This window comes from Ovis canadensis, chromosome 22 (assembly GCF_042477335.2).
Source record: "Ovis canadensis isolate MfBH-ARS-UI-01 breed Bighorn chromosome 22, ARS-UI_OviCan_v2, whole genome shotgun sequence".
NCBI classification, from domain to species: domain Eukaryota; kingdom Metazoa; phylum Chordata; class Mammalia; order Artiodactyla; family Bovidae; genus Ovis; species Ovis canadensis.
Window position 1 is genome coordinate 45,949,032 of NC_091266.1, and position 10,959 is coordinate 45,959,990.

The window sequence follows — 10,959 nt, forward strand, 5'->3', positions numbered from 1 at the left end:
CTTTTTGATGACTTCTTAGCTGTCATCACATGATAAAACTTCAGTGCAGGTGGCAACTCTAGATGTGAGTTAGTGTGAGAAGCTCTATATGCTTGAAATATTTTCACCGCCATGTTTAAAATGCCAAAAGGAGAAAATTTAAATAGCTGCATAATTTAGTGTTCTTCATGGTACCCACATGGCATTGATCCTCCCGGCTGCCGCCCCTGGCCTCAGGCTTGGGGTGGCTCCTCCCGGCCACTGCCCCTGGCCATGGGCGCCAGGTGGCTCCTCTCGGGCGCCATCTCTGGCCTCGGACGCGGGGTAGCTCCTCTCGGCTGCTGCCCCTGACCTCAGACTCGATGGATGTGAATCTGAGTGAACTCCGGGAGTTGGTGATGGACAGGGAGGCCTGGCGTGCTTCGATTCATGGGGTCGCAAAGAGTCGGACACGACTGAGCGACTGAACTGAACTGAACTGATGGTACCGACATTTGTTTGTTTTTAAGTGAATGCTAATTCTAACTAGTATGGGAGATATACTAATTTACCACTAAAAACTGCTTAGTGAAATTCTTTAACATATTAGCAGCGTATGCCCCCACCCCCTTGAGTCAATAAACAGTTGTCAAGAACCTACCATATTTCCTTAATACAAAGCTTCATTCTAGAAAATTTTTGGTTTTTTTAGTGGATGAAAGCAGAGGACTCTTCTAAAGTTAGTAGCGGAACACCTATCAAAATTGAAGATCCAAATCAGTTTGTTCCTTTAAACACCAATCCGAATGAGGTACTAGAAAAGAGAAATAAGGTAAGACATGGTCTTCTGTGGCTGGAAGAGGCATTTTTATGCTGTTTTATGTTTAAATCACTAGTGACTGAATCTGATTAATGCTAAGTTTAGAGGTTTGAGTACAAAAGAATTTGCAATTTAATTCTGTATAATTTTAGCTTGTATGGAATACCTCCAGCTCTTTTCCAGTTTCTGATAAGAGGGCTATATGGGGAAGAAGTATTAGACATATTTCTGCTGTATTAGTGAAAAATGTAGCTCTCTAACACTGAAAGACAATAGGAAATCTCATGTCAAGTAGAGTGGAGGAGATTAATGTGAGTTGTTAGAATGGTAAAAGAGAGCTTTATGGAGGGGGAATTGAAGCAGCCCTTACCCGGGGTGGTCAAGTAGTAAGCCAAAGGTCACCTGCAGAGTTGCCCCCAAGAACTTCTTACTGTTTTTCAATTCAGATTCGAGAACAAAATCGATACGACTTGAAAACAGCAGGACCACAGTCTCAGTTGCTTGCTGGAATTGTTGTGGATAAGCCTCCTTCTGTAAGTCCGTGAAGCAGTATGATCTTTGTTTTCCCAGTAATTTCTGCTTTTTAAATACAAGTAATTGTTTTTACTAAAGTTAATACAAACACAAGTTAAAAAGTCAAATAATCCACAAGACTTAAAATGTCACCTTCAGTTCCCGATTTCTAGGGACAAGGATTTTATTCTAGCATTTACTTTGGTTTCTAAAGAACATCTTTATTCTCCTTCTTGATTTATCAGTTTTAGACTTCAGTTTTATTTCATCAAATCTACTTCATCACCTATTAGAAGTACCATTGTTTTATATATCACTAAAAGAGATACAAATGCTGACATTTATAATTGTTAAGAAACCAATGATAAGTTGAATCCCAATTTCAAAGATGAGAAATTGTGAGAGAAAAACACATCTTAGAATTAATGAAAGATAATAGTGACTTCTTTTATGGATGGTGAGGATTTAGCCTATTTATACAAGGCTTCCCGTTTGCATTCTCCCAGTTAGGTTGTATCACGATGTTTTGTCTAGGTAGCTTTCAGTGTTTATATTTTTAAATGCTTACTGCTGAGCCAGGTGGTACTCCAAGATGACATTTCTTGGACATTTCTTTCTTAGACAACTTTTCTGCCCCCGGAGGAAAAGCTGCTTGCTTTTTTTCATTGGCTTAGTATTTGGGATACATTAGGCTTAGTTCTTCCCAAACTTTTCTTAATATTATTTTTCATAGAGTCAAAGGTAACAGGTAATCTCTCAGGTCCGGCTCTTTGTCACTGTCATTAGGGTCCAGGTCTCGGCTAGCTGCTCTTTAGGCCAGATATACTGGCTCATCCTGAGGTTCCTGTGCTTTTCACTGTGTGGTTCTGCTTCCTGCATTCTGTTTATGATGGTGTGCTTTGTAGCAGATTTCTTTTTTGTTTCCATTTTTAGCATTTAGTAACCCTTTTCAATCTGCAAAGTCTTGTCCTTCAGTTCTGGGAATTTTTAAAAGTATTTCTTCAGTTAAGTAGTCTTTTTTTCCCTTCAGTCTCTTTTTCTGTCAGGTTATATATTGTTGTTGTTCAGTCACTAGGTCATGTCCGACTCTTTGCCACCCCTTAACTGCAGTACGCCAGGCTTCCCTGTCTTTCACTATCATCTCCCAGAGTTTGCTCAAATTCATGTCCATCGAGTCGGTGATGCCATCCAACCATCTCATCCTCTATCACCCCCTTTTCTTCCTGCTCTCAATCTTTCCCCACATCAGGCTCTCTTCCAGTGAGTCAGCTCCTTGCATCAGGTGGCCAAAGTACTGAAGCTTCAGCTTCAGCATCAGGCCTTCCAGTGAATAATCAGGACTGATTTCCTTTAGGATTGACTGGTTTGATCTCTGTGGAATCCAAGGGACTCTTAAGAGTCTTCTCCAGCACCACAGTTTGAAAACCTCCTCTCAGCATTCTTTATGGTCCAACTCTCACATCATACATGACCGCTGGAGAAACCATAGCTTTGACTAGATGGACCTTTGTTAGTGAAGTGATGTCTTTGCTTTTTAATACGGAAAAGGCAGTGGCACCCCACTCCAGTACTCTTGCCTGGAAAATCCCATGGACAGAGGAGCCTGGTGGGCTGTAGTCCATGGGGTCGCTAAGAGTCGGACAGGACTGAGCAACTTCACTTTCACTTTTTACTTTCATGCATTGGAGAAGGAAATGGCAAGCCACTCCAGTGTTCTTGCCTGGAGAATCCCAGGGACGGAGGAGCCTGGTGGGCTGCCGTCTATGAAGTCGCACAGAGTCGGACACGACTGAGGTGACTTAGCAGCAGGCTTTTCATATCTTTTTCTTCCAAGGAGCAAGTGTCTTTTAATACCAGGGCTGCAGTCACTGTCCGTAGTGATTTTGGAGTCCAAGAAAATAAAATCTTTCATTATTTCCACTTTTCCCCCTTCTACTTGCCGTGAAGTGATGGGACCAGATGCCATGATCTTAGTTTTTTGAATGTTGAGCTTTTTCACTCTCTTCTTTCACCCTTATCAAGAGGTTCTTCAGTTCCTCTTCACAGGATATATACTAATATACTGTTAGTTGGATCTCTGACTAAGCCTCTGATTTTTTTTCTTTCCTATTTTCTCTTTGTCTTTTAATCCTACTTTCTGGAAGATTTGCTTGACTCTATTTTCTAACCCTTCTATTTAATTTTCTATTTTGAATTTTTTTTATTTTTTTTCATATAATATCTTGATCTTGTTTTCTCTTACAGTATTTCCTATCTTCCCTCTTATTCTGAGGATATCAACTTTAATTTTTCTTCAGCTGCATTTATTGTCTGTTTCTTCTGAGTTCCCTTTTTCTTTTTAATTCTGATCTCCTCCATGTTGGAAACTTTTCCTCAAGTATCTGGAAGTCCGTGGTAGTCTGTCTGTGTTTAAGAATGAGACACTGAAAGCTGGTCGGAGCTCAGGAGTGTGCAGAGCTTGGGAACTGGTGAGCTCCTCTACAGGGTGCCTGGGTGTGGACCAGATTGTTTCAGGAATGCCCAAGTGCTAGTATCTGTAGTTCTTTTATCTGGGGTCATTTAATTTATCCAGAGAGTTCTCTATTCTCTTGCCAGTCTGCCTCCATCATCCTGGGAGCCCTTAACTGTATTCTGTGTCCCCAAATCAGTCGTTCTGAAGAATAAGCCCCTGATCTTCTGCAGAGATGAGAGAGAGAGTAATGCTCATGTGTGTGGAACAGGAAAGGGGACCTGAGAATCTGTCTGTTCCTTCTTCACACTTCTAAGTTGTCCCTTTTCAGCTTTTCTTCACCATGACTTTCTGTGGTACTTGAGCCTTATCAGACCTCTTCAGGGCACACAAGCAGGCTTCCTTTTTGCACTTTGCAGGGCTAAGGCTTCAGTTTTCCCGTCTCTGCCACCTGCTCTGCCACCTGCTTTCTGTCTCCCAACCATGTGTTACCGTTGCTCATCCTGTGTTGTCTCCTCTTCCATCTTTTGTCCTTAAAAGTTTATACCATTTTTGCTACTGTTCCTTTACTATCATTTTAGTAGGGTTTTGGGAGGAATTTTCTTCTAATGCATGGGTTCAATCTGCCAGGTTTAGCTCAAAGTCTCATTAATTTCTTTCCTAGAGCAAATAGGTACAAGTTTATTTTCATAGCAGATTTTAAAAGTTCTCTTGGTACAGTTTAATTTTTCTAAGCCTTTTTTTACAAAGGCTTTTTGACATTCTTGGTTTTTAAGATATTTCTTAGTTACATGGAAGTTTCTAGAACTTGGCTTAGTTTTCTTTTTTTTTTAAGAGTTATTGAAATTGACCTATGCAGCCTTGAGGAAGCATCATTGGCAATTTCAGTCTACTGGATCAGTAGTCTAAAATCACTAATCTGGATAAGAATACTTTAAAACATGTTACTTTATCATTTCTTATGGGTGTTGTGAATTGGGGTGTCACATACATCATATATACATTTAAGTGGGTGTATATGAAGTTGTGGGTGTATATATATGTAAATATATAAAAATAAATATGCATATATGAGTATGTGTGAGTAAATACACATATATGAGTATGTTACTCTTGGTAACAAGTCAGTATTTTTCTTCACAAGACCATGCAGTTTGAAGATGATGAGCATGCCCCACCAGCTCCTCCCAACCCCTTCAGTCATCTCACAGAAGGAGAACTTGAAGAGTATAAGAGGACAGTCGAACGTAAACAGCAAGGCCTGGAAGGTTAGTTCACTTTGAAGTTAAGCCCCAGCTAACCACACTGCTAACAGAGCCCCTTGAGCTGGATGATATAAGGCAGTCAGGATTTTTTTTTTTAATGTTTCTTTACCATCAGTTGTTCCGTGTGCTCTCTCTCAGTCTTTACTTGAGTGTAAGTAGGATTAAAATGTGAAGAGCTACCACAGACCAGGTATGTTAACATGTAGAGAAGGCTGTTTACCTTAGAAAGCAATCTGATTGCTAGCAGAAAGTCTTCTATAGTAAAGTGAAATCTCCAGATGAGTAAAGAATCACTAGCTAAAGTATATGTAGATAAATTAATAGATTTAAACATTTCAGAAAATGTGGCTTTAAAAAAAATTTTGTTTTACTTTGACATAATCGTAGATTCACAGGTATCTGGCTTTAATGTTTTATTAAGTCTCTGTTGCTCCTGGATGTCTCAAGATGTCATTACTGTAATTTTCAAATCTAAAATAAAGTGGGATGCGAGAATTTTTATGTGACTTTCCTTAAGCACATGCGCACTCTAGTGAGGTTTCTTTTTTCTGACTTCAGAACCCTAAGTAAGGGTTGCATTTAAGAACTGTTCATGAAAACACCAATTGAATACTAGCTCACTTTTACTCAAGAATAAGAGATTCTATAGAGAGGGTTCTCAGTCTTGGGTCTTTGGATAAGCTTCAGACAATCTATGAGCCATCCCAAAAATATCTTAAATATGATATAAAATATTTGCTTAATTTTATATTTAAGGAAGTCAGGGGTGCAGGGTAGAGGACAAGAAGTCTATGACCCCCAAAGAGGGTAAGAGCCTCTGCTTTAGAGCATCTTCAACACACAGTTGAAATTTTTACCCAAAGCAAAATAGAACCACTAGTTAAAGAATCTTTGTGCCTGTTTGACATCATATAGAAAGAACTAATGACATCTGGATCATCCAGGAAACAGTTCTCATCAGTGTGACAGTGTCTTGTCACAAAAGGGAGTCATCCTGACTCATTAATATAATCACATTAGATGTTCTAAGTGGTATTCTTCAACTTATGTTCACTCTAACATAAGATTGAAAACTTTACTTTTGTATTTTGTAAAATGTCCCTCTTTAATCTCTTATTTTTTGAAAGCCTAAAGATGCCAGGTAACAAATATAGCACAACAGAACCATCTCCTTGCATATATATAACTTTATAAGTAGTTTCTTCCACATTCATTGTGACCTGAATTAGCTCACTAATATTGCTCCAATAGGAATCACTAATTGGATATTGTTCAAAAATTCAGTGAGGCATTTTGCCTCATTAATGTAGCATCATTGGTGAGGCTTTCAGATTTCCGTTCATTTGGCTGCTCAATGTATTTTTGGTTTTCTAACACTGTAGCAAAAGCTAAATGCTTACATATTATTTGCCTGGGCTGCCAGTAGCCATGCTTCCTTAAAGCATGTATGTCAAATTAGCAGTAGCAGCCGGAGTGTTAACACATTAACCTCCTCTTTTCCACACATAATGGTTGATGTGTGGGATAACTGTGAGCATGCTCAGCTCATGGCTGAAGCGTTGATCATCCCTGTGTATGCAGGTATTTGATGTATGCACTAACCTTCCTAAAATCTTAATGCTTTTTTGTTTTGCATGGCTTTTAACTAAACTCTTATCCAACAGATGCTGAGCAGGAATTACTCTCAGATGACGCTTCATCTGTTTCACAAATTCAGTCTCAAACTCAGTCACCGCAAAATATCCCTGAAAAATTAGAAGGTATTCAATGTAATTTCCCACAGCCTTCACCCAGTTAATCTTTAGAGTCTGTCCCTCTGTCATTTGTCTTCATATAAAGAAATTGAACACCTGATACAGTAAGTTTCTTACCATGCATTTTACTTACAGCTCCCAATGATTTTATTTTCTTTTATTGTTATGGGGTGCTACTTTTGTTCAGCATTTATACCAACTTACCTTAATTTGGATTTTGGCAACCTAATAGTTCTTAAGAATTTGTGAAATTAAAATTGGTTTGTCATATGTCTTCCAATCAGAAGCATGAAATTTTTTTTCAACTTTGATTGCCAGATGACCCCAAAATTAAAGAAAAATATATGTATGTTGTCTTCCTCATTTATACTGACTTGATTTACAATGAAACTGTCAAGTCATCAAACTGGACTTATCTAGCCTTCATTCTTTGTTCTAACAACTTTGTTCCCTTTATACCATTTAAGAGCATTAGCTTCATGCTAATAGGCCCATAGTCTATAAAAATAATCATCTGTCTTTATTGGGATCAAAGTAATGCCTTAGTACATTGCTTAAGCATTTCAGTTTTGTAAAATAAAGCAAAGTTGTTGACTATATAAAATAACGAAAAAATCCTCCCCTTTTATAGAAAACCATGAGCTATTTTCCAAGAGCTTCATCTCCATGGACGTACCTGTCCTGATAGTGAATGGCAAGGATGACGTGCATGGTGTTGAAGACGAGCTTGCTCAGCGAGTAAGCAGGTTAACCACAAGCACCACCATAGAAAGCATTGAGATAACCATCAAGTCTCCAGAAAAAATTGAAGAAGTCCTGTCACCTGAAGGCTCACCTTCAAAATCACCATCCAAGAAAAAGAAGAAATTCCGCACTCCTTCTTTTCTGAAAAAGAACAAAAAAAAGGAGAAAGTTGAAGCCTAAATAGAGTCTTTTTATAATTGTTACTACAGTGTGACGTTGCACATTTAAAAACCACATATAAGTTGATCATTAACACGCAGTGGTAGATCAGATTGGGGGTCTGTAGCAAACTGGACTTTTAAGAACTGGAAAGGGTTTTACTAAAAGAAAAACATATTATGAAAACACTTTCAAAGTCATCTCTCATTTTCTATGTCCAAAAAAGGTTTTGAATTTTTAAATAATTGCTAGTTTTGATTAGCTTTGCCCTCATGAAGTATTATTATAATCCCCACAAACAGATATCTGTCTGAATTACTTCAGGCCTTCTACATAATATCTGTTGGAAAGAAATTACCAGTGAACAAGTGAGAGAATTTTTATTTCTCAAAACCTGCTTCACTTGGTAATGAGATTATAGTTTTTTACCATGATTATTGACTATAACTTTTGGGTTCCCATTGTTTCAATGGGCATTAACAGAATGCTTTAAAAGCTTCTAAGATAAGAATCTATAGCATTAGTATACACTGGCACATAATTGTTTCTTTTAAATTTAAGAAAAGATTCATTTGGAATTTTATTCATAGTATGAAATTTCTTCACCTGAAGTAACTTTGTTTGCAAAAGAAAAGGGTCATTTTAGTAAACTATAATTTTTGAAAAGTTCCTTTTTTATTAGTTTAGAAACCCCCTTATTTTTCAGTGAAGGGGATTTTATACACATAACATGGGTTATTTAGTTTAACTCTGGCAAAAATGATTTTTGTATGTTGAGACGTTTGTATACCATTCAGTATAAAAATGTCATAAGCATATTAGCCAATCATTTAACAGTAGAGCACATTTGAGGCTGCTTGGTACTAAGTATATTTTAAATATAATTAAAGAATCCAGGGACTTAGTATCAAAAAGGGGATTAGAGCATTTAAAGGCATAACAAGATTCATAGTTGAACCTTATAATGTATTTTTCTCTTAGTATTGCTAATGAATGAGAAAGCCCTCGTGTGGTACCCACATGGAAAGGAAGAGACTGAGAGAGGAAGTGAGCAGTGACGGGAATAGGAGAGGTGTCATGAGAAGAAGAGTTCTAGGTTGATGCTGCACGGCCACGATAGGATTTGAAGTGTCATTTATTTACAGTATGTCCCCAATTGCTAAAATTCTGTTTCTCTGCCAAAACCATTGTATTTCTTAGTTGACATTCAAGTTTTAAAAGGGTGAAATCCTTTTAACGTTATGTGTTTTTAGAAGGCGGCACAAGAAAGCAGTGGGTCTGATCCCCGCCCCCCGCCATGAGAAAACTACCACTTCTTAATTTTTACCAATTTTTCTTATCTTTTCAGTTAACTTTCTTTCTAATGTAAATACAAATTTAAACCTAGACTTAATATAGTTTTTTTTTTTCCCCCTTTCACCCAAGTAATGTCACAAATCAATGTAAAATCAATGATCCAAAATAGTCAATGGGTAAAAATAATCCAAAGTATTTCTGGAGGGTGAGTTGGTGTGTAAAAAAAATTCCATGGATTATAGTGTGTTGCGGGGCTGGTTCTGTTTGACTGTGAGTGTTCGATGATGCAAAGTTGAAACGGAGCCTGGAAAGTTCATTCTAGATCTCACTAACTACTGGAATCAGTGTTTTAATCTTAGTGGAAAACTTCAGTTGCTTAATTCTGTGTTTGAGGATTCTTTTTTGTTCTACATCATTTATGTTGTATTACAATGTATGTAGAAACAGTAACCTGTGAACTATGCTTTTCCATAACTTTTTAAAAATATATATATCTTAAATGAATGCAATGTGCATAAGTATTTTTTAAATGCAACAGTGAACTATTTGCACCTTTTGCTAATGCCTCTATTTACTTGCTTTGGCATAAAGAATGAGCCAATGAACCTCTGTGTCCTGTGGAAAATGTATAAATGTTATCTGATATTGCTCTTAGATGTAATGCTAATTAATGTAAAATCACAAATAAACAGTATTTTAAATAGATGGACTTGGTATCATGAGCTTTCTATTAATGAGTGGTTACTTACCCTGAACTACTCTGTAGAGTTTTGTACTGCAGTGAGATTTTGAGTAAGACTGACACTTCTGAATAAGAAATGTCCTGATACATTTATTTTCAAATTAGTTGAAAATTAACTAATAAGCCCTTCTTGTTTCAGCTCATTTTGGAGGAAATATTCCCCAAGTGACCTATTTTTCTTTCTTGATAGGATGTGACAGTCTTAAATATTTTTCTGACATCTATAGAGATCTTTGAAGGATTTTAGATTCTTTATTCTCAGTCCCAGTGCTACGTGGATGTAGAATAGAAAATGTTGCAGTATGTATGTCCAGTTTATACCTTCTCTTTTATTTTTATATATGTAACAATGTAACATTAAAAAGATAGTACAATAGAAAGGTTAAAATTATACCACAATATTCAGCAAAATAATTTATTCTCTTCCAGCTCTTGTTATGTGTGTACTTCCGGTGTATTGGTTATCATGGTATGGATGTAATTTTATTCAAGATTTTTTCCTACTATAGCATATTCTATCCTAAAAGATTTTCAAACTAAATCTCTCACATGAATGATGTCTTACAATTTTTTTCCACCACTTTGTCCTAAAAATAGAGTGCACGAGGGGAAATCATGTTAATTGAGGGTTCTGGTTAATTGAAGTTTTTACTATAATTACCCATTATAAAAATGAAGGGTTTGGGCAGAGAATAGATTCATAGTCTTGGGCATATTTAATTATTACCTTGTCTTGTAAATAACCCTTTGGTGAAAAAATTGCTGTTTTAGAAAGATGCTCATTTGAAAATTCCCTTTCATAAAGCAACAAAGGCAATTATCTTCAGTCCTCACTTGAGTCCATAGAGCATGAAAGGTTGCGTTGCCTGTGCCTTTCCCTCTATTGATTAGTATTTCCATTCAGCAGGATATAAGGGAACAAATGGATCAAACTGTGGCAGCATTGGCTTTTCTTAATATTAGGTTTGGTTTGGTTTTGACATAGGCAGAGAACACATAAAGGCAAATTGGTTATTTTTTAAATTCAAGAGTGATATATGAATGCATCAATATTGCAATTTCAACCAAACTAGGATTTTAAACAAGCAATCTTCTTTGTGGCCACTAGAGGGTGCAGTAGACCTAACAATCCTGTGTATTTCTAGTCCTTGAACTTTCCTTTTCTTAAAGGCTAAGCACCACCATGTTTATTGTCAAATACCCAGAACTTGAAAGAGTTTGTTGCTTATCCTTCTCCTCACTAGACTGTTCTCAACTTT

At 37.0% G+C, this 10,959-nt stretch overlaps 1 protein-coding gene across 24 annotated transcripts in view; it reads left to right on the forward strand.

Annotated features, from left to right (window-relative positions):
• The window catches only part of ADD3 (adducin 3), a 129,778-nt gene extending 120,115 nt beyond the window's left edge, over positions 1-9,663 (forward strand). For 13 of the 24 annotated variants that reach the window (XM_069567057.1, XM_069567062.1, XM_069567056.1 and 10 more), the window contains 5 exons: positions 671-790; positions 1,225-1,311; positions 4,885-5,008; positions 6,670-6,765; positions 7,391-9,663. In XM_069567057.1, coding sequence (XP_069423158.1) covers positions 671-790; positions 1,225-1,311; positions 4,885-5,008; positions 6,670-6,765; positions 7,391-7,683 — 720 coding nt within the window. In that variant the 3' untranslated portion in view covers positions 7,684-9,663. The remainder of the gene's footprint in view (positions 1-670; positions 791-1,224; positions 1,312-4,884; positions 5,009-6,669; positions 6,766-7,390) is intronic. The other 11 variants (XM_069567074.1, XM_069567072.1, XM_069567067.1 and 8 more) reach the window with 1 other exon arrangement.
• Positions 9,664-10,959: the final 1,296 nt, after the last annotated feature.